The sequence below is a fragment of the Melanerpes formicivorus genome, unplaced genomic scaffold (genome assembly GCF_026170545.1).
Source record: "Melanerpes formicivorus ecotype bairdi unplaced genomic scaffold, bMelFor1.0.p_v2 SCAF_5, whole genome shotgun sequence".
NCBI lineage: Eukaryota > Metazoa > Chordata > Aves > Piciformes > Picidae > Melanerpes > Melanerpes formicivorus.
In genome coordinates, this window is record NW_027142357.1 from 21,243,261 (window position 1) to 21,266,973 (window position 23,713).

Below are 23,713 nucleotides of genomic sequence, written 5' to 3' on the forward strand. Positions count from 1 at the left end.
ATTTACATAGCCCTTTGCTGATGGCCTGTGATTATGCTGTCCTCAGAGCACAGTAATACTTGCTTACCTGGAAATCCTCATATCTGATAATTCCGCACTGAACCATAGATCAGTACACAGAGTTTAAAGAGAGCAAAAATATTTCTTTAGTGGGCCCTGCTAGCTTACCAGCTTACCATCACTGTGTGCTGCAAGACCACATTCGTAACTATTTTCATGTATGGAATTTAAGGGTCAAAATTCTATCAATTCTCCTTTCTCAGCTGGAATATAAATGTTGGAGTTATTTTAAAACTCACATAAGCATTAATCTTTTTACTCTTAATTTCTAGTAGGAGACATAGTACTTTCTCATAGTACTTTAAATTTTGCTTCATGATGAACACACATCTGTGCAGGTATTAAACCAACCAGCACTAGAGATGAGCAAGGAAAACTCTCCTTGGAAAGAATGCATCCAGTGGTCAGTGACCCCTCCTAAAGCCCTCTTCCTTGTTACACCAGTGTCATTATCACAGCAGTGTCTCATGCTCTGTTGGCTGCAAGACCCTGCAAACTGCCTCTCCTCAAAGGCTGAGGTTAATGTAGTTTGCACTGGCTGAGCAGACTCCCGGTCCATGTACCAAACAAGGCATAGTCAGGGACACACATGATTAGAATGCTGTTTTCTCACAAGTTCACTCCTATGCAGGTCTGCTGCCTTTGAAACGTGAACTCCTTTGACTTTAGTTCTGGGTCACCAAGTTCTGGCACATGACTCAGAACCTGATACTTTTAAAATACAACTAGTTCAACTGTGCAGAAACTGAAGTGCATCAGAAACGCAGGGGATTTAGAAGACAGGCAACATGAGGAAGTCTACCTCAGGTTACCCTACTCAGAGTAATGCCTGCACTTTAGGCTGCTTCATTTGTAGCATCACAAAAAGTAAGCTTTGCAGGTCTTCTGAAAGCCTCAGACTTTTCCTCTTCAGAGCTACATTAGTCCATCCTAAAATGAGTCTTGCAGAGTTCCCACACCTCCTACTTCCTACATTAAAGTCCTGCCTACCAAATGTCTTACCCATCCCACATTCCACTCTGTTCCAGCTTAATCTTCTGTCTACCCATCTGAGTTCCCAATGAATTATCTTCAGCCTCCAGTTCACCATTGTCTGTGCAGCAAACACATAGACTAGAGCCCTTTTCCCTGTTCAGCTCTGCATCTACTGGCTGTTTCTTTCCTGGTGCCTGCTGCAGCTAGCTCAGCCTGCCACCTCCCCTTTTGGCTTCTGAAGAAGCAGCAAATCTTCAGCTCCCATTTCTGCATGTGTTTTAAAGAAGACTGTCATGACTTACATATGCAGACTTCTGGAAATGTTTTTTTAAATGCATAAGAGATACTACATGAAATAGCAGCATCTGACTTGCCACTAATCAGATCAATACATTTATAGTCTGTTAGAAACAATCTTCAATTCCAGGAAGCCAAGGAAGAATGAAGACCTGACCAACTTCCCACATTCAGAATGGTTTAATTATTTACAAAAAGTGATAGATCGAAATAGTGTCTTGACAGGGGAAGACACTAATGAGTCAAAGCACCAGCTTTTATACAATAGAATGACCCAGAGTCTGGCACTAAAAGGGCACTCAATGCTTCAGCAGTTTTAGCGATGACTGATCACGTCTGATGTTATTTTCTAATTTGCCAGCACTGCATCAAAATGCTAAACAGATTTCTTCCACTGTGATTGTTCAGCAGCCATGCTAAACATGGAAAAGCCATCTAACCAATCAACCTACTTATCTGCTCCTTCACATTGTATGATAAGGCAGGAGATTTGACTCTTCCTTTTGTCCGGGGAAAAAACTCTGGAATTGGGTGGAATATTTTTAATGATTTATATTCAGATCTCTTCCTACATGCTGAAAACACTAACTTCATAAGCCATATACCAGACCATTGTTTCCCAAAGGAAAGCGTCACACTATGAAGCTTCTATCATAGTCCAGGCAAACTACAGCATTTTAAACCAATTTCATAATAAAATTACTTAAGTAGGGTGAAATTAGGAACAAACAAATGGTAAAATTGCTTCTATAGATAAAACTGCAGTGGTATTTCCAGGGGACAGAAACTTAAATTCTGACTGGCAACAAGGCACAAAGAAAGCCTACAACATATTTAGGCTCCAGAGAAGTTTCCTTAGGGATTATATCATAGTTTCCCACGTTGCACTTTTGTATGTACATATGTAAGCATTTGCTTACTCTTTGCCTATGTGCAAGGTAAAAGTCTTGGGAACTGTGTTGTTGATTTTAGAGGAATCAAGGTGTCACCCTCCATTAAGATGTTCCATGTCGTTACACTTTTTGAACATAGAGGGGAGGTGAGCAGGTGAGGAAACAGAGTAAGTTCACGTGGTTTTAATTTTTGAAACAGAAGTTGGGAATAGTATCCCTCCTAACTCTCTGACTATTGCTATAAGTAAAACAAATAAAATAATTGAAACAAACATCTTTAATAAATAAATGCATGCAATCAAAGAAATAAATGTACTCTCAAAATCATTCTTAATTCTGTGGATGTCCCATTTATTCACATTATGTTCAGTAAGTCACAGGTGTGAGCATGCACCTATCCTAAGTGTGCTTACAATAACCTAGCACTAGTGGGGCAGACAGAGCATTACTATTGAGGATGTTGGTAGATAATGGCTTGTAGAAAAGTTAGGTTATTGGAGCACTCTGGATCACATCCAAATCAATTTATGTATGGCATATACATATTAATGTGTTCCAGGAAGAATCTTGCATTTGTGGGAGGGCACGTTATACTTTTCCAAGGAAAACTTTCAAGCTTTTACCCGTTGTTTTTTTTATTTCCCTTCCAGATTTCCAGTGAAGCCCTCTCTAACATCAGGACTGTAGCTGGGATAGGGAAAGAGAAAATGTTTATTGACAATTTTGAGAAGCATCTGGATATGCCCTACAGAGCTGCAATCAAAAAAGCACATGTCTATGGCCTCTGCTTTGGCTTTGCCCAGAGCGTTGTGTTCATTGCCAATGCTGTCTCGTACAGATACGGGGGGTTTCTGGTTGACACTGAAGGCCTCCATTACAGCTTTGTGTTCAGGTGAGAGCCTGCCCGGAGCCAGAAACAGGCTCCCCCTCCAGGAGCACTTGGTGTGGTGGTGTTCCCTGATGGCTTCCCAAGGATGATTGTGTCCTCCTTTCCCACAGGGTGATCTCTGCTATTGTGACCAGTGGAACTGCTTTGGGAAGAGCTTCTTCCTATACCCCAAACTATGCCAAAGCCAAGACATCCGCCATGCGCTTTTTTCAACTGGTTGATCGGCTTCCTAAGATCAGTGTTTACAGTGAAAAAGGGGAAAAGTGGGTAAGAGTGGAGATGAGTAATTTGTGATGTCATTGTGATGGTGAATTGAAAAGCCAGACCCAGAAAATTAAAATAATTTTTAAAATGTTTTTTTCAGAATTAAACAAAAGCTTGAAGTAATTATAAACCAAATTAAGTATTTTGCTTCAGACACTGAAAATTAAGGGAATCCTAATGCCCTTCAGAGGTTTGTAGAGGACCTTTGTAAAGGTGCAAATTCATGTATTGTTCTAACCTTGTCAAGTTGCTTTATTGTTGGTTTTTTTATTTTACCAAAACCAACTTTTGGCACAAATGTATTTGGATTATCAGCAAATTTACACTCACACAGTGTATTAAAATAAAAAATACACCCATGAGCAAGGCCTCTGTACTTGTACTTCTGTACGGGGAAATAATATGCAAAGCAATATTGTTATGAATAATGGCTTCACCTGTAGAACAGCTATTCCAGTACTGGTTTTTATCCCTCTCTCTGGGATACTTTCACCAGCACAAATGTCATATTTTATAAAAGAGATGCAAGAATGGAATCTGAGGAAGAGTTGTGTTGTACTTTACAATTCAGTTTTGAGCTTGAGGTCACTCTAGTTTCTTTCTCTGTTTTGTGTTTTTTTCCACCAGGATGACTTCAAGGGAAGCATTGCATTTGTTAACTGTAAATTCACATACCCTTCTCGGCCTGATATTCAGGTCCTAAAAGGCCTCTCTATAGAGGTTAAACCTGGACAGACTTTGGCATTTGTTGGAAGTAGTGGCTGTGGCAAGAGCACCAGTGTCCAGCTGCTGGAGCGTTTTTATGACCCTGAGAAAGGAAGTGTGGTAAGCAAAGGAAACGTGGTTTGTGTGCATTGTTGTCTTCTGCAATGCTAACAGGACTCCTTTGTGTCCTACTGCGCAGCCTAGCAGTAGTGGCACATACAAATGCAGCTTGAGGCTTCAGCTCCTTGAACAAACGTGGACTGTTCAGACAATTCCCGAGTATCATCACAGATGTATTCAGGCAAGACCAGAATACTACAAGCCTCAGGTCTACCCTTGTGCATTATGTAGGCCAGAGGCATTCACCTTGGTAGGTCCTGTATGAAACGTATAACGTGTGGCATACATTGTGGAAGCAGAAGCAAAACTCCCCAATGCAGCAAAGAGTCTGGAACATCCCTAAGTATAATAGCTTCAACATGCAGCTTCTATGCAAGTTGAATTTGTCTAGGTTTAACTTCCAGCTCTGCAGTTATGCATATCTTAAAAATATTTTAGATCTCATGTAAATACTTAACCATATAATTTGATTTCTTTCTCTTTGGGGAAAAAAAAAGTGTTGATCACTGCCAGGAAGGCAACAAAGCATGTACCTAACCTTAAGGTATTAAATAGTAAACTTGGACTTAAGCATAAGGTCTACTGTTTGGCTGGATCACAGACAGAGCAAGATAATACACATCATGCACAAAGGAGTCAAACTGAAGCAGTTTCTTCAAATCACTTTAAAACAGTTGTGCCTGCTTTTTAGTTATATGGCTAAATCGCTTAGTTATGCAATGAAGTATTAGGTTGTTTTGGAATGATATTTCAAGTTCTCTCCTGTTTCCTGGTAGTTAATAGATGGACACGACACCAGGACTATAAATATACAGTTTCTTAGATCAAAAATTGGAATAGTGTCCCAGGAGCCTGTGCTATTTGACTGCAGCATTGCTGATAATATCAAGTATGGCAGTAATGCCAAAGAGGTGACGATGGAACAAGTCATAGAAGCGGCCCAGAAGGCTCAGCTGCATGACTTTGTCATGTCTCTGCCTCAGGTAAGTACCTGTGAGACCTTGGCTGTGAAACTACAGATAGGCTGCTAAGTGTTCTTTGCAGTGAAGCTGCTCCAAATCCAGTCAAACCTGTAACACACATACACCTTTTATTTACTTTTACAGCTGTCACAGTAAAAACAAAGAGGGTGTCATGACCACTTGTTATGGTCCTGAGAATTTGGGCAAAAGTTGCTACTGAATATTTACACAGTAGGCAAATATTTATAAACCTGAAACCAGCAGTTGCAAGTCTGAACTAGGAGAGAAGGGAAGATTCTTCAAAGCCATGGACAAGAAAGAAGCATCAGCAGAGTCAAAGCATTATAGTGAGTCAGGAAACAGAAAAATCTTGTTCCCACCTGTGGGAGACTTGCCTTGTGACTAGGGCATGATACTTTGGCAAAAGTATTTGAAGCTGGCTGCTTAAATGCATTTGAGAAGTATTTAAATGCACTGAAGTAATAGAAATATAAAGCAGAAAAATAGAAGTTACAGATACAATTTAGGCACCAAACCAAAATCTTTGTCCAGAAGGCCCTTAAATCACATATAGCCTCTTCTCCCAAATCTAGGGTGTGGAATTTCTTTATCCTCAGCCAACATCTTGCTATTTAGTTTTAGTTCCAGGCCTGTCACCACAGTGCCTGGGCCATGCACACTACCAAAGCGTGGCTCAGTAATGTCGCCCCAGACACGTTTGTGTCACTCAGCAGTACTGCTGCATTGCTGGGTTTTAAGGAGCAGGGAGCAATGCCTCTCTCCACCTGTTCTTCCCTCAGGTCATGTACTGGTATTTGCTTATGCCTGAATAAAACCTTCCTTTTGTGCATTTTTCAGAAATATGAAACTAATGTTGGGGCTCAAGGATCCCAGCTGTCTCGTGGGCAAAAACAACGCATTGCTATAGCGAGAGCCATCATACGAGATCCTAAAATTTTATTACTGGATGAGGCTACATCTGCCTTAGACACAGAAAGTGAAAAGGTAAATGTGCAGTGATAAGCAACGAGGGCAAGTTAACAAAGTGGCTTACAGTGTACCTTTTTCTGTTCTAGAGACATCCTGACATATGCCACAACATGACTGCAACAGAATTCCTTGTTGTTAATTCAGCATGCGTACCCTTAACCGTCTTTGCTAAATGTCCAGGAAGCACAGCTATAAAAAAAAGCAGCTGGCCACAAGGGCTTTTAGACTGCCAGACAGAGGCAACACATTTCAGAAATGTGCATACTAATTCCCTGGGTTTCAAAGCATTGGTGGGAATGTTTCACTGTTACAGATTCTGCACATGATAAAAATTAAAACCCAACCAACTAAAACTGTATTCAAGCATATGAATGATGAGCCTGAATAGCCAATACAGCAGTGAGGGGCCTAACAAACTGGACAGTAATTTGTGTAGCTTGGTTACACTCAGTGATGTGAGAAAAGGGTGGACATTTCAAAACCTGTCCACACTGAGCTGACATTCACCATGTCAGCTGAATAAAGGCCCTCCTTAATTTCTACTGCTGTATTTACCTGTCCCTTCTCTGTACTGCTGATAAACTGAGTTCATGACCTAGCCAAGCATACCACTAAGATAACTTTGATTTAGCCCTACAGTCACTTTTTACAAGTGTTGCACAGTATGGTTAATTAATCAATATGAGGCAATCAGATTTCTCCAGCTCTGAAGCCCAGTTTGGTTTACACATTTTCACTCTGACTCTTTCTCTTTTGCCTTTAGACTGTGCAGGCAGCACTGGATAAGGCCAGGGAAGGGCGTACCTGCATCGTCATTGCCCACCGCTTGTCCACGATCCAGAATGCAGACCTTATTGCTGTGATGTCACAAGGACTTGTCATTGAAAGAGGCACTCATAAGGAACTGATGGCCAAGGAAGGAGCTTATTACAAGCTTGTCACCACTGGAGCCCCGATTAGTTGAATTAATTTGGTTCCAGATTTGAAAGTTTTCTCTTCTGTGTATGCTGGTACCCCACTGTGCTGCAACCGCTCTACAACACTGTGAGTTCTGTGGTATTCTCAATGTATGTAGCTTTCTGCATTAAGCACAGCTGTCAGGCACATGCTGGGGACTAAGCATAGACTGATCCATTCAGGAAGCAGCCTAGACCACTGCTAATGGAAAGAAAACCTGAAAATGGGAAAGATATTTGCTAGTGAGCTGGGGAATTGCTACCATCTGCATTCAAAGTGCATAGTCCCGTCACTCCACAACTAGATTCTGATCTTCTCAAAACTGTCTCTTCTCTGGATCAGCTCTATGAATGAAAAACAACCCTAAGAACAATGGTGCACATCTGATGGGATCAAATCTAACATTAGCTTTCCAGAGGATTACAACAGACACCCTCACTGTGGGTACAGAACCCCTACCCTTCACCCCTGAACACCATACATGTCAGCTGTGCTGCTAGGGGAGGCTGGGGCTTCTTCTGTGTGCAGCTACAGCACTAACACCTTAGTGCCCTGAGCATGGCAGAGTGTCAAGAAAACCATAAAGTACTTACGAAGAAAAGTAAGGAAAGCAATGAAGAAGAACAGAATCTGGTGAGGATCATTTCCCTGACACCACTCTGGGCAAAACTGCTTTAGTTAAATGAATGTAAAATCCTACAGTTAATCATCACAGTTCTTTTAATCACTTCTGTAGAGATGGTGATGGATCATATGTTCTCTTTTTTCCAGGAGGCAAGATGATGATGAGTATTTTAACAGAAACAATAAACAAAGTAAAGGTGGAAAAACCTGACCATGTAATTAGCTCTTTGTTTGCATTAAGCAGAGCTGAGAACAGAACAACCATTCATCCAGAAATTACAAAGGTCAAGCAGTTTCATCCTCTGGCAGAAGCTTGTATCTATAACCATTTATTATAAGGTCTACTGCATATTTCTCTGCCATATGTAATTGGTTCTTGACTGCAGGACAACAGGACTCTTTTCTTGGTGACTGGGATCTCAGAGACAAAGCAAAGAGAAAGTCTAAATTACAGTGTCATAACTTAGACCCTGATTTCAAGTAACAGACTATTAACTGCAAAAGTCTTTCTCCATGTCCTGAATATATTCAGCTGGGGTTTCAGGGGTTCATCCTCTTAAATCACACTACAATGGAGTTTCTTATAAAAATGCACAAGCAGTACCAATTCCTGAAACTTGAATAGAGCTGTAAGGGTAAAAACTTTATTAGGATACATCCCTTAATTCCAGGCAGCAGAAAACAATTTTAATGTTTGTTCAGTTCCAGTAACAGAATTACTTCAACTGACCCTACCAAAATCACATAGCTGACACTGAAATCTTTTTTCCCAAGGAAACCTGTATTTTAATCCTTACCTAAAAATTTAAAAGGAAACTGCCTTCTGTTTCTATCTTTTTAGTATTTTATGTTTCAGAGCAATAATTACTTGGGATGTCTCAGGACTGAAACTATTAACAAAGTGACTATCACTAACCTCTTGGCATACCTCTATGATACTTAATTTATAATAGTATTTAAGGCCATGGAAAAATAACAACTCTCTCTTAAAACCTGCATTGACTATGTGACTGATTCCATAATTCTTTTGCATAAAGGATATCACTTTTGTGGCCCAAATTATAACAGTAAATTGTTATGTCTTTGCTGGCTTTTGTGCTTTAGCACTTCACAACAACTATTTCTGTAGGTGTAGATCATGTCTGTAACAAGGGTGAGCCATGCAGGACAGAGCTGTTGAGAAAGCCAACCCAACTAGCCCTTGCCTCAAAGGAACCTGCCATCCCCTTGCAGGAGCACAGTGACACAGGCCCAGCTGGGTGGCAGTACTAGTTTTTAGCAAATACTGGGAGCTATGAATTTGGAGTCATGCCTGTGTAACAGAAGGCACTCGTGGTGTACATAAACCGTTGGGTTTGTCTTACACATTCTTGGGTGCCATCTCCTGCCACTTTATACCTGTGTGTTATGGACAACCAGTTGACTATAAAGTCAAGAATAAAAGATTAACTTTCTGTTGGGATCCCATTATTGTGAGCAAGGGGATCGGTGAAGCACTTCCCACCCTCTTTAGTACATAGGAAAAACTCAATTCAAAAGAGGCCCTTGTAGCCCACACCAGGTTGATTAGTTCATCCCATCACTGTGTAGAGGTACAGCCTCTGTATCTCTTCCAATAAACAATATAAACATCAGCAAAAGCCTGATGAAGTTACAGGTTAAATGCTTAACAATTTGATAGCTCTTAGTTAAGGTGCACACAATCTCAAAAGGCTTGAAGTACAATTTTCAACCGTGATAAATTCACTAAAGCCTATCTAAGGGAACATGTAGGCCTATTTCACTGTATCAGTTAAATGGCTGGCTCCTGATTTACAATTCTAATTCTACCAAAACACTAAAATTCTATGTTTCAGGAGCCCTCCTTGGAGATTCTTCAGGCAATTGCACAAAACTCTACAGCCCAAAACACTCATAAAGTGTCTTTTTGTACTGCCATTACTTTACACACAGATTAATTTCTGAAGTTATTGGTAGAATTAAACTAAATTTATTCAGCTTTCCCTCCATTCTTGGTTTTAGTAATGTTTTAAAAGTTGCAGAAAGAATCTGAGGTGGTTCAGAGAGGGAGCTGGTCTTTGTCGCTTTCCCTGGAGCACTGGAGTAACTGTCTGCCCTAACCAGACACTCCAAAAAAGCAAGTGAGAACCCATGTCTTCTTATGTGTCTGTACAGTACTTAGAAGAATATTGCAGAAACACGCACTGTCATTCTATATTTATAGTTTTGTTTATCCCAACAGAGGCACCAATATTCTTTGTCAGTACTGGAAAGCACAGACCTTCATCATGTGACAGGAGCTTAGCAATGTTGTGTCCCAGCTTAAAATGGCCAGTAGGTCTAAACATGGCTGTAAGAAGCACAGACAGTGGCACAAAAAGAATGCCCTGCTGTCGGCCAGGAGTGAGGAACAGGACAGCTGGACCAACAACCTTCTAGCATTTCATGATGCCTCTGTAGAGCACCTCTCTGGTACGGATTAACAAAGCAGAGGGCATCTTGAACATGGGAGAAATCTCTGTCATTGCTGTCTTTGTTCTTCATTACTTGTTTTTAGTCCCATTAGTTTAGTAATTTTGCTTAAGGAGTTACAATTATGGAAAAATCTGGTTTCAGGCCAGCTGTTGCGGGAAAAAAATGGTCCAGCCAGCCATTAAAGAAGATATCAAGAGATGCATAAGGCAGAATACTCCTCAGACTGCTTAAACCAAATGATTAATTTTCTGAAGTCAAGATAGTCTTAGTGGGCTCTTAAATAAGGATGCCTGTTTCAGAATTGCTTCAGTAATTTATATTGTGCTCATTCCCAAGGGCCAACTCAAAACTATTCACCTTGTATTTCCAATTAAATAAGGTTCTTTCCAGCTCAATTATGCCACAACTAATTGGAAGTCTAGGAGCAATGTCATGTTTTCATCTTCTAAGCCTTGTTGCTGTGAGATCATACACACAGAGCCCTCCCTCATTACCCATGTTAGAGCCTTATGCTGCCTGTGTACCTAATAATTGAGATGGTATCAGCAAAATATTGCTCGCCCATTGTGCACCAAAAGGGATCATGCAAGAGTAGGTGAATGAATAAAAAGAGAGAGTACCTGCCTTTGCCTGTTTGGAGCATACAGGAAATGTATTTCACATGCTAGTTACTGGTGTGCTTAGGTAAACAAAGTTCACAAGAATATAAACATGCAATGACTTACTCTGCAATCGTGTTTTCATGATTTACACAACTACTAGACTAATTTACCTTTGCAACGCAGGAACACAACATTCTTGAGGTGATATGCTGAGATAATCTCATTATTAACAACTTCCTTAATTTGTTGCTCTGTACACTGTATGTATGCATTGTACACTTGTACACTGTATGTATGCATTTTCAGTATAAAAAGTGTAATCTCTCTCATTCATGATTTATGTGATCAAAAAGTTAAAGTGACAAAACCTGCACAATAATGCAAAAAATATATTTTACAGGTTCTAATCGACAGAAACACTTATTTTTTTTTTTCTCTTCTATCTTAATCAGAAGCTGTTTTGCTCAGGAAGCTCAATAAGTTAAGTCTAAAGCCTTGCTGATAACTATCGCTGGCCTCTTTCACAGTATCTGGGTACAGCTGTATAGTTGTCAGCAGTGTGACACTGTCACACCATTACTCAGCAGTTTAACACACAGTATTTATATATATAAAAAATAAATATTGAGTATCACTATGTACAACCAAGGCGTGAAGCACCTTCTAGCTGGAGATGGATAGAACAAGATGACCACCAAGTAACTAAATAAAACTAGTTGCTTATGCTTTAAAACTTCGATATCACCCCGAGTATTGGGTGATTTCTAACCATGCTGCAGTGTGGTTGCAATATTTCTCAGAATAAAATCAGCAGTTATTATTTCTGAGCTGCCAAAGTCATTTGTGAATGTACTGATTTGGATATACTGGTTACTTACCAGGAGCACATCAAAGATGCAGTGGTTAGCAGGAGTGAGCATACCTGCCTTTGTGGAGGGTTCTTGAACAGTTCGCATCTGTTCCCACATTGCTAACCATTTGGAAACTTTATCTAATTAAGTTTCTTTTCAGTTGTCCTCATTAACAAGTGGACACAGTATGGAACCAAGGCAACTACAGTCAGAGGCATAGCTGCACTCTTACAAAAAGAGAGAATGTAGAACAGATACTCAGTATGAGTAGGTATCTTAACAAAATTGTACAGCTGCAGCGTAGCTAAAGAAGCAGCTATACACAATATGCGGAAACTTCTCTTACAGCTGTTTTTACCTTTGCAGCTCAAAATGAACATTTTGGAATTAATTCCAAGACCTAAGCCAAAGAGTGCACCTAAATTCCTCACCAGTCCAGCAAATGGAGTTGTGTCGATGTTTATCCAGTTTGGGTTGGCACACCACTTCTTGGCCTTTGGAACAGACCATAGCAAGTCAATATCAAGAAGCTTGAGGACTAGATAAAAGCCAAAGGCAAAGACGAAAAGAAATAAGTTTGTCTTTATGTACATTCTCAAGCTTGCTGTCTGAATAGCAGGGGTATGCTCAAATGCTTCTGCCACAAGAATGCCTGCAGATTAGAAACTCAGTGTTACAGGGAACAACACACTTTTGAAGAACAAAAAATGTATCACCCATATACACACACACTTCCACACACACAATTTACCACTTCTGTAGTATATTGCAAAGCCTCTTCTCTCACTCAAAATGCTAATTTGGAAGAAAAAAAAAAGTCACATACCAAACACTACATGTTTTTGATATGAGGCATACCTTAGGACTGACTGCATATCTCAGATGACAACCTAACAAACATCAGGCATAAACTAGAACACTCCTTTTCCAAAAGAATCCCTCTCTCAAAAACTGGCTCCAGAAATGCAGAATTCAACACTAGTTCCCACACAGGCTTTGAGTGCTGAAGACACAGAACGATTTTATCTTCTTCCTTACTCATTTTACCCTGGTTTGTGAAAAGTGAGAGCTGGACTGCAATGCAAGCTGTTAGCCGGTTCTGCCCTGGTTGCCCTGCATCTGTGAAAAAAAATATGAGCAGGCAGCCCCCACTCAATGCTGTGGTCACCCTCCTGAAAATCCTAGATAAATACAAGAGAGATAGTTTGTATATTGAACTCCCTAAATACCAATCTGAAACACGTTTATGTAACTCCGACAGACATACTTTAGCTTCTTAAATCACCCTGGGGAGTTTGCACTGCTAATTTGCCATTTTCTCCCCAGGCCTCTGGCCCTCTTCTTGTCCACACAATGCACACATGCTACTTTGTGCCTGGATGAGATCTGAGAGGTAAGGTTACTGCCATATAGGAGCAACTTCCTCTCTGATACCTTCCACACAGGCAGCACAGATAAAGATCAGATGCAGCCAGTACAAACCAGACAGTGTTAAGTCTCTGACAGTGTGGACATAATGCAGCCAGCATCAACTGGCACATGGACAACATCATCAAATCCTTGATCTTCTAGAGAGTGAAGAGAACTGCTAGACTTGCAAGCTCAGAAGCACTAATGAAAATCTCTTGCCTTTCCTCATACTTATTTTTTTTCAGATGTTGCATATATGTTGAAAATTAATAAAAAAAAAAAAAAAAAAAAGAAAAGAGGCAGCATTACCAGCAAATACTCCAAGAATAACTTGATGAGGGAAATGTGTTGCTATGAATACTCTTGAGATGCACACACTGATCTGGATAATCCAGAAAACACTCCAGAGGAATGACCATGTCAGTCTAAAAAGGAAAAGGAAGATGCTTAAAAATTAAGACAAGATATTTCACCTACTAATTTATATCAGGCCCCTTTGTGTCAGGCTCATATTTTTACCAAGCAGAGGTTTACAAGTAGGGATGATTAAAAACGGGAAATTGGTACTAAAACATTATCAAGAATGGTTGCTTTTGCAGCCATATCTAGGGCTGCAGCAGCAGTTTTAAGTCCAAGACACCACCGTGGTTCTAATGATGAAAGCCATCAATGGCAAGTTAAGTTAGCACTAATACAATGAATGTATTTCTCATCATGAAGTCATACTTAAATGTAGAGGTTCTATTATTTGTTAACAAAATTCACATGGTATGGGAACAAGCTTGTCAGGCTTAGAAAGAAAAGTCATCAAAGCAATTGCAAGACGTCACCACAAACCTGAGTAACGTGACACTGAACTGCCAACACTTTGTGCATCTGCTTTAAAACGAGGTAAGAAGGACTACCATTGAAGCAGTAAATTTATGCACTAAGCAGAAGATCCAACATGCAAATACAATGAATATAATTCAGAATTTCCAACACTGAAAACAGGGCATTTTTTAATAGGAGCTGATTCAGAGATACTGTGTGCAATGCCTGTAAGCAAATAAATGCCAATCTATACAAACAGATAAATCCTCTTAATATTATTTTCCTTGAGCTGAAGTAGATCACAGTGAACACTTGGGGTTTTGTGGTTTTTTTTTTCACAAACTAGACAGAACAGGCTGTGAATATTTGGTTAAAATAAATTTATTAAAAACATGGCATGTATGTAAAGAAATATCTGTATGAGTTAGAATAATGGAAAGACACTGACCTGTGAAGGGTAGCTGCTGATTTATCTTTCCATCTAACTGTGTAGCTAAGTGCTGCTGTGACCATTACATACCAAACACAGGAAGATCCCATGGCATGTCCAGATGGGCTTCCTAGTGAAAACAAGACAGAAATATTCAGGCTTTTAAATGATGACTGCAACATTTGTCATATAGAAAATGTCTACTGGCAGTTACTGAGACACCTAACTATTTAGAAAAAGTTGTTAACAAAAGCTGAAAGACTGTCAACTGGTTCTCAAAAATCCATTTTCTCAATATGAATTTGTCAGAAGATTCACCTATATGGAATCCAGAATATTTGTCTGACATCAAGAAGGTAACAGCTCAGTCATCTGATATTGGTGTGATACGATACCGTGATTGGAAAGTATAGTATTTTTCCATCACTTAGATTTGAATTGTGATTTGAAAAATAGAGCATCCAGGGCTCTCTTAGGTCCGTAGTACGTAATTCAGATGAGGTAGGTTTTGATAGGCTACCTCATAATTAAGGGGTGCAATGGAGATTTATCCTCTGTAAAACTCTAAAGTGCCAGTATAACTTTATATGGTACTCCCAAATTGCCTTTTATGGGCTTCTTCAATTATCATGGAGTCAGCAATGATGATTATGATCTGCATCTTATTAGTAATACTAAAATCCAGATAACTGTTTTTGATAGTTTTGTAATAAATTTAGAAAAGTATCTGAAGTGGGAGGGAGGAGTTCTGTCTTTATGCTTTACTTTACATTTTAAGATGTTGCACAATGCAAGCAAGCTTGGAAGCATATTATCAGTGAAACTGGCACATCAAATAATGCTCTAGCATATTGGACTAATTGCTGTACCCACAACAGTCTGTAACAGGGAACACACTCTTACACAGAGATAAGAATAATTTCTTTTTAGTCCAAGTATAGTAATATATGTGTAATTGGCTTTAATTTAACAACTAGAATTTTAATTTTACTGCAATCCACAGAGAAGTTCCTACAACTGTGAAAATCACCAAAACCAAAAGTATGCTGGCATGATGTAAAAGAAAATGAGTCTTAAAATTATTGTAACCTCTTTTTCCCAAATCAAAAGAATATTTTGCAGATAAAAAATAGTTTGCAAATCAAAAGCATATTTCAGTGAAGGAGTAAAGCAAGAATGTCTAGGGAAGACAAATACGATGCTGGCACTCTCTTTAGTAGTCACACTATCAATTATTTTGTTAATTTTGTAAGAGATGTACACTTCTAAACCTCACAACAGAACAAATGTCACTGGTAACAAAACCGTAATGTTGCATACAAACACCATCATCTAGGAAAAATGTTCCATCTGCAAATTACCTCCTAGAAACAGCAAAAACTCCACCTTAAGGTTTATGTTCTTAAAACCTGACAAATACCACAGAAAAGATCACTTCAGGGTTTTAGTTCTGTTCATTCTAGAAGACCAATCCAAATTCAGGGCCTGGACTGCTTACCATGTAGCCATAAAATCAATTTCCTCAGCATTTGGTATTGTTGAGCTGCAGAGTTTGGGGTTCAGGCTGCCCTAGCAGTACCTGGATGCACCTTTCTCACATATGTGGGTGCATCTCTACTTGGTGTGAAGCACCATGTAAACTCATAACCATGACAGCTAACAGTTGCATGGACTGCGCCTCCTCTTGTTTAGGATGAACAAGAGAATGACATATGTTGTCAAGGGTCAAGGGCAGATCTGGAGGTGGGAGAAAATGTGGTCATTATAAGAAATTGGTATGACAGTGGTACACACTGGACAGAAATAGGAATGACTTGTTACCTCAGGAAGAAAAGTAACAAGAAGAATGGCCTCCTGGTTCAATGAATCAAAATGAAACAGTAATTAGTTCAGGCCTTGGAATTACATGGTGCTGAATAGGCTCTGTTCTGAAGAATTTTGAGAAGATCTGAAGGACTTCAATACTTTGGATTACATACCAAACAAATTCACTTGGAACTGATTGCAGATCACACACAGACCAGGCATTATTAAACCCTGCCTGATACAAGGGTTTACACATCTCATTCAAACTTACAATGGGATATAATGCAGAGTATTCTCAACAAAATACAGCTCTGCGAGCCACTCAAAAGCTTTTCAGTGGCATTGATATGGCACCACAATCAATGTTTTCTTGCACAATGAATTAAACTAAATTCAGTGAGTTAGCTGCAAGCAGTTATTTCATATATTAGGGTTGCACAAGCTCATTTAACTTTAGCAGTATTGCTGAACTCCACAGAGAAAACTGTGAGACATAAAGAAGTGAAAATACATTAAAAAGTACATTTTTGTTAATTCCCCCTTCCCCCCTCCCCCCAATATACACACCCCACACACCCTTTCAGTGCCTTTGTGTGGTTCTGGGAACAGCAGTTCTTTTTTCCACTTGTGATACATTATATGATCGATTATTGATCATTATATGCCTGATAATTGCTATTTACACTGAACCATCTACTGGATTTTGTGATATGAATAATTCTTGCAATAGTGCACAAGCTCTCAAACTCAGCAGCTCCCTGTTCTGCTTTGGAACACTCTTAATACAGAATTTTTCTCCCCAGGATGATGTCGCTGGTTCATAACAGTGACCTCACAAAGCAGGTGATTCACTCTTTCTGAACCTATGACAGAAATTATGTGAAAATTCCTTCCCGATATGCTGGTTCATTCTAATAGGAGTTACCGTTAACACACATCCCCCTCACTGCATTGCCTAAAGCAAATGAAGTAAATATTCCTGTCATACAGCCATCAAACATCTCTCGCATTTTATTTCTTCCTTTTTCAATCCCAGTGCTTTGGTGCTATTTTAAACATGAGCTCTCAGATTTGTACATCATATAAAATCTTCAGAAGTCACATCCTCTCCCCTGAAAAGCCACTATCTCTATTACATGTACTGATGTAATCTCCAACATGTCTTACCTGGTCCAGTTTCACATGTTATAGGAAACTGTTCAAGGCATGGGCTTGACTGATTGGGGTAAATCATTGTTTCCTGCACCCACCAGTACGGGCGATGGCCAAACAAAATCCTGAATTTAAAAAAAAAAGAAAAAAAGAAAAAGATTTTTATGTAAGAAGGCTTCAGCAGAGCACAATAAATAACCTTACAATGAATATGAAGCCCTGTAATGCCAAAACTATTCTGTAATAGTTCTATAGGTTCTTCTTATCAAAACGTCATTTCAAACATGTATTAAGTATTCCTGTTTTATAGTTACAGTGGAAAGTCTACAGTACATTATTCACAGAAATTTTTCTGAACTTGAGGTATATATAGTAACCATCATGAAAAATAGAAAACTTCAAAATAAATGAAACTCCTTACCATTTAAATATGAGGTTGAACCAATCACCAATTACTGCAACCCATATCATTTTAGTACCAACCACTTGGTTGAGCTGAAACCAAAGAGGAAAATAAATTGAGAATATATTCCGGGGATCGCCAACATGTGACATAAAATTAAGGAAATTCTGGTAAGCCCTGTAGTCCCTCTGTAAATGCTGAATGATAAGCACGCCATTGCTATGAAGAAGATCCATTTTAGGGGATTAAACTGTACTTGAAACAGAGTAAAGATCCTTTAATCTTAAGTTTCTAGTGATGGAGAACGAGAACCACGGAGGGCAGCTATTAAAAAAGTGAGAGAAGGTGATTGACATTGCCTTTATATTGTATCGGTGTGGTGCACCCAGCCTTTCCTGGAACACGTGGCTCCAAATCTCTGGAAAAGCATGAGTCTGTTAGCACTGGAAAGCTTTTCTGTTTGCAAATTTTAATTGGAGGAAACTAAGTGAAGTACATGCTGAGCAGCAGCAAATTGTGAGGAAAGTTTTGTGGAAATGCAATGTGTGACTTATGCAATCCTTTGTATGAACAGTTGGAACATGTTTGCTTGAATCTTTTCACAGTTCATTTCTCTGCAGGATGGACATTACTAATGTTCAGACTTCATTAAGTGTTGCCTGTATAAAGAACAGAAAGAATACACAAATAATTGGTCTTTGCAGAGCTGTCATGAAAGCTGCACAGATGAAACAGAATTTGAAATAGAATTTGGCTACCATGCTGTGTCTAATACTTTGCACAACACATTTTCAGTCATGGAAAATACAACCAGCATCCATATACCAACAATGCCATTGAGCTGTGTTTATTTTTAATCAGCAGTATTCTCAAAGCACTGAAAAACAATTGTTTCCTTCATACATGAGGCCCAAAGTCTGGCACAACGTCTTGAGTCTCTGAGTCATCGCATTTACTATTGTCATTCTCACATATTGCTTACATGATGCAAGTCCTACACACCTCTGCCAGAAGGAGGTGAAATGTGACCTACTGCAGCCCTGCTTCTTGCTGCCCAGCCTAGCTTAACAAACCATTTCAAGGCTGAGAAGAGATGATTGTATCTCCCTGAAATATTCCCAAGTGAAGCACTTGGGTTCTCTAGGGCAAACAGCCAAGAGATTCTGCCGATACTAGGATTTTAAGAGTATACAGCAAGTAATGTATCAGCACATCAGATTTGTTTCTGCTAGTACTAATAACTATAGCATATGAAAAGACTATGTTCATTTGTGAAGTGGCTAAATGACAAACCTTTTTTCACAAGATATTAAGTGGATACCCAAAGTCTAGCGATATCATCATCTGATATCAGCAGAGCAGCAAGAGGAAAACTTCAGTTATCAGGCTCTAATATTCAGACATCTTCACATCTTCTATTAAAGATTATCCATGCAGCTGAAACAATTACAATCAGAAAACAAAAGCAGCTGCACACTTCCATATGGCTTCCTCCATGGCACTTAAACTATACAAGCTGTGGAAACAAAGATATGAACTACTCAACTGTTTTTGCTGAAGAGAGACTTAACAGCTTAACAGAGCTTTATGTGTAGCCAGGGAAGTCACATGGAAACATTAAGCAGATTCAGCAAATAGGGCATGACAATTAAATGGACTTAGAAGACTTCCCTGGCACAATCTCACATTCACTTTAGCTACTCACGTGTACTTTAGATATTAATAATCTGGTTTTAGAAAAGTTTTAGCAGTTTTACTCTCTAAATGTTTACTGCTACCAGTTGCATGGAGTTATGTAGACTACAGCTAAAAAGAGATTTAACATTCTACATACTGTTTCTGAATAACTACTACAATATTTTCTGCACATTGATGGAATAATTTACTTCATCTGGTATTACCTGATTGAAGGAAAACCCTTCCAAAACTGAAAGGTTGGGATATTTCAACAATAAGTATTTCCTAATGCTTTAGCTGCAGTGTTTGCTAAGCCATATAGCTTATAGCTTTATAGGGTGTCTAGCAAGGGAACTGTCATACAAATAAACTGACAGAATTATTTCCTCTCCTCAGTTCTTTTCCATGAACCTGTTCAAAAACATCTCACTGAAACAACTTTTACTACTAGAGAAAATATCCTTCTGCTACCTTTTTTTCCCCACTTAAAATAACAATAAACATCACTCTTTTATATATGTCTGGAATCAGTATGCAGAACTGTGGAGAATCTGAGATTTTCTTCTGTTTTTCAGTCTAATTTATAAAGAGTGTAAATATCAAACTGATTGGTGACAGAGGAATGGCCATTTTACTTCTAGTACTTGGTAAGAACAGCAACTGTTATGAGATTAAGACTAAATAACTACTGTTCTATGAGGAAAAATACTCCACAGTAAACAAGTCTCCATCCAAATACAGCTTAATGTCTTCAGAAAGGTTTACCAAGTAATAAAACAGATCATTTTCTAATAACTCTCTAATGCCACTATTGTTACTCAATAGCATCAGAAAATTTGCCTCTCTGATGCAGGATGTGCAGAACCACAGCAGTATTTTTTTTGCATTATTTATTATAAATCCACCCATGCTACCCACTGGGATAATGTTGCACCTGCTCTGGCTGAATTCTTATTCAGACAGAACCACTCAGGCACATTTTGCTATTCTACTAACTTTGTTAGTAGAATGTGTGAAGCTATGTGTTGGCAATGTTTCAGTAAACTAACTTCTTTTAGTACAAATGCTGAAGGCCTCCTGATACTCGTTTTAACTGTAAAGGTTCTGTTGCTCATTCATGTGCTGCTGATTGTTTTAGATAGAAAGGCAAGCACCTTAGACATAAGGAAAACTAACAGCTAACAGCAAACTGCAAACATAAACAAGCTTTAATTTTATCCTACACTTTCTCTGATTGTTTCAGGAACACTTACAGCCACATCTTAGACAAGACAAATCAGAGGAGTCAGATTTAAAAATAATTAAAACCCCCCAAACAAATCCACGCTACAAGTGAAAGCAGGAAGTTTTTGGAATAGGTAAGCAGGTTTCTGCGAGATAGGCAGGTTCAGGTGATGTTCTCATTGTGCCTGGAAGCACTTACAATTCTGCTTCATTCAACAGGCAATCAACAACTGACAGGAGTCATCTCATATTGTCCCTGTGACACTTGGCAACTTCTAAGTGTCTGAGACACTAAAGATTTTCATAGCTCTAATAACCAGCAGAGAAAGCTGGTGAAATATGTCTTGAAGTACTGTATTTAATAACTCAAAGAAACAAAAGAGAAATACTTCCTCAACAGAATTTTTCTCATTTTCTATGAAGAGCATTGCAAAATGCTTCTGTAACGCACTTAGTGCTTCAAAGTCACTTGAGATAATACATGAAATAAAACTATTTGCTGAATTTTAGTACACAGAATTGCCGAGAAAAGAAGTGATCTTTACAAAATGGCCAGACTCTGTACGCAACTAAGTTTTTTAATCAAAGCTTTGCCTTGTTTTGATATTATAGAACCAAGGTTTGACCTTCACATGATCAAATGAGTCTAGTGCAAAGCAAAAACCTTTAAAATGCTATCTGTTCCTATAAAAAGATACTTTCTTATGTTTCAAGACATATAACACAAGAAACTAGCCAAAAATTTTATATTATTGGGAATAACGTTGAAACAATAATCATGGTGATGATCCACTGAAGGGAGGATAAAATGTTTACAGCTGCTTTACACCTACATATTAGAGCAAATATTACATAACAGATATCAGATGTTGTTAAGCAAATGTTTGCAAGGGAAGGAAAACCCATCAAAGCAAATATTTTCTAAACCACTGCTAATGGAGGCCTATGTACTGGGCTTAACCTTCTGGTACATTATGCATAGTTAATTGAACAATAACATTAATTTCCACATCAGTATTTTCATTGGCACTGAACCATCTACAAAGATTAACTAACAATTTAGTTGGTTCACAAGCAGATACTGTATGCAACAGCTGACAGCCATTTTCCTCAGTATGAATATTTTCCAGAGGAAACACTGTGAAGATATATCTTAGACTTAGTAAGAATCTTTCAAGGAGCTTCTCTCCATATTGCATTCCCTCAAGCTCTCCTGATTGGATCCAGGCAGCCCTAGTTTATGTCAGGTTTCTTTAGCATTGGACTGATCAGTAGAGATTTAGCAAACACTAGCATGAACGGGTTTGCCTGCTCATGGTTCAGCCCACTTAATCTATTTCTTTCTTGTTATTACACTGTCATTATTCTTTGCTTTAAAGTTAACTATGGAAATACAGGAAATTAGATAAACTCATGCTTGCAATAGAACAACTGCCCGACCTTAACACTTTGTATGTATGTGTGTCTATCTGTGTAACAGTGAAAATGGTATGAACAATCTATGGAATACAATGTATGGAATGTTCACAAAAAGTCGTATTTAAGGAATTCAAGTTATTATAGAAATCACAAGCAGAGTTTAACAATGTATAAAAATCCTTCCAGTTCCACAGACTGCAAGCAGAAATGGACTCCAGACCCATAAAGACAGATTGCCAGAGCCTTTATGCTGTTCCCTCTCTAATAAATTCACTGCCTTATTTATATGCTGTTCTCCAATTCCTGACACTAGCTCTTTGCTAACCATAGCCCAGGGAGGTCAGAAACCTGGCACGAGAAGTAGCTGAGGTCTGTTTATTAGCACCAGCTCTTCAATTTTGGGTTCCCTTAGCAGTTTCTCCAACCCCAAACTAGTCATAAACGACTCTTTAACCCAGCACTGGAATAGCCCAGTATGGACTTTGGGCTAGCAATAAAACAAGCAACAGATCTGTGTTGGCAACAGCCTGCCCTTCAGTTCGATTGCACTGTCACCCTGCTGTGGTCAGTGTACATCTCAGAACCGTAAGTTCAAGTGCCCTTTACTTGGGTTACCAGACGTACATGACAAGCTGGAAGATGCAGAAAAAAGGGTATATGGCACAATTACAGAATCATAGAATGCTCCAGGCTGGAAGGGACATCCAAAGGTCATCTGGTCCAACCTCCCTACAGAGAGCAGGGACATCCTCAACTAGACCAGGTTATTATATCACCTCCAGCAAAGTTCATAGTGTTAGAATAAATTGCTGTTGACACTTTCTTCCACTTTCTTAATGTAACATTTAGGAAAGAACCATTTCAGAACAAGTGCCTGGGCTAGAGTTATGGTAAAGTTTGGTGAAAGTGTATCTGGCTATGGAGCCTCTTGAATTAGACCTAACGGAGGTTTTAAGAATCATATGACCCATGCTAGCTTGAGTCATGAGGCCACCTTTCTGTTTGTGGTTGGTAGAAGCTGTCACTTCGAACAGAAAACTAACATCTGATAAAATGCTTCATTTAAACATGCAGTTTCTAAGATGATTGTGCAGAGAGTTCATAGTGAGAAAGTTGGAGATAGGCTGTACTGTAAGTTGATGTCTCTAGAAAACTCTGCAGAAGAAATCAATCAGAAAAAAGATGAGTTACAAGGTATGGATTGTGCTAGCAAGTGGCTGATAAAAGTCTAAATCAAATGAAGACTAATGAAACCTAAAGAAACATCAATGATAAAAAAAAGATACCTTTCCAGTACAGAGCTAGTGCCAGGTACTGTAGGATGAACCCATTATCTATGTTAACAAAAGGAGACCAGATTGAAAAACCCACCAAAAGATTACAGATTAGAATTCAGGATTTGATTAGATTTGTCAAATTTATATTTGCTGAACTGCAGCAGCTGGGAAAAATGTGTACTCACAAAGTTACGTGCTGAAGTGACACAGGTTAGTGATGTCAGAGGCAACAGCTAAACTTTATAGTGGTAGTGTTCATTTGGTTAGATTTCAGGTCCGATTGGGAAAAAGAGCAAAATTGGCCTAGGTAAAAAAAACCAACCCTTAAAGTACAGGCTCCATAGTGCCCTAATTTATATGTGGCTGGATAATGATCTTTGAACCAGCCCACCTTTAGCACACTTATCTGAACCAGAAAAGAAACAGTGGTCTAGTAAT

At 38.9% G+C, this 23,713-nt stretch overlaps 2 protein-coding genes across 14 annotated transcripts in view; one reads left to right on the top strand and one right to left on the bottom strand.

The window, feature by feature from the left end:
• The window catches only part of ABCB11 (ATP binding cassette subfamily B member 11), a 57,268-nt gene extending 45,628 nt beyond the window's left edge, over positions 1 to 11,640 (top strand). For 6 of the 7 annotated variants that reach the window (XM_068138668.1, XM_068138669.1, XM_068138667.1 and 3 more), the window contains 6 exons: positions 2,876 to 3,117; positions 3,225 to 3,381; positions 4,006 to 4,203; positions 4,980 to 5,186; positions 6,024 to 6,170; positions 6,919 to 11,640. In XM_068138668.1, coding sequence (XP_067994769.1) covers positions 2,876 to 3,117; positions 3,225 to 3,381; positions 4,006 to 4,203; positions 4,980 to 5,186; positions 6,024 to 6,170; positions 6,919 to 7,119 — 1,152 coding nt within the window. In that variant the 3' untranslated portion in view covers positions 7,120 to 11,640. Of the gene's footprint in view, positions 1 to 2,875; positions 3,118 to 3,224; positions 3,382 to 4,005; positions 4,204 to 4,979; positions 5,187 to 6,023; positions 6,171 to 6,918 lie in introns of those variants that run through there. The other variant, XM_068138673.1, reaches the window with a different exon arrangement.
• G6PC2 (glucose-6-phosphatase catalytic subunit 2) overlaps positions 1 to 23,713 on the bottom strand; it is a 32,883-nt gene that overhangs the window by 7,832 nt on the left and 1,338 nt on the right. For 2 of the 7 annotated variants that reach the window (XM_068138685.1, XM_068138683.1), the window contains exons 2-6: positions 17,697 to 17,770; positions 17,291 to 17,400; positions 14,336 to 14,447; positions 13,384 to 13,499; positions 2,550 to 12,316 (exon numbers count right to left, since the gene is read on the bottom strand). In XM_068138685.1, coding sequence (XP_067994786.1) covers positions 11,805 to 12,316; positions 13,384 to 13,499; positions 14,336 to 14,447; positions 17,291 to 17,400; positions 17,697 to 17,746 — 900 coding nt within the window. In that variant the 5' untranslated portion in view covers positions 17,747 to 17,770 and the 3' untranslated portion in view covers positions 2,550 to 11,804. Of the gene's footprint in view, positions 1 to 2,549; positions 12,317 to 13,383; positions 13,500 to 14,335; positions 14,448 to 17,290; positions 17,401 to 17,696; positions 18,338 to 18,971; positions 19,163 to 23,713 lie in introns of those variants that run through there. The other 5 variants (XR_010987384.1, XR_010987385.1, XM_068138682.1 and 2 more) reach the window with 4 other exon arrangements.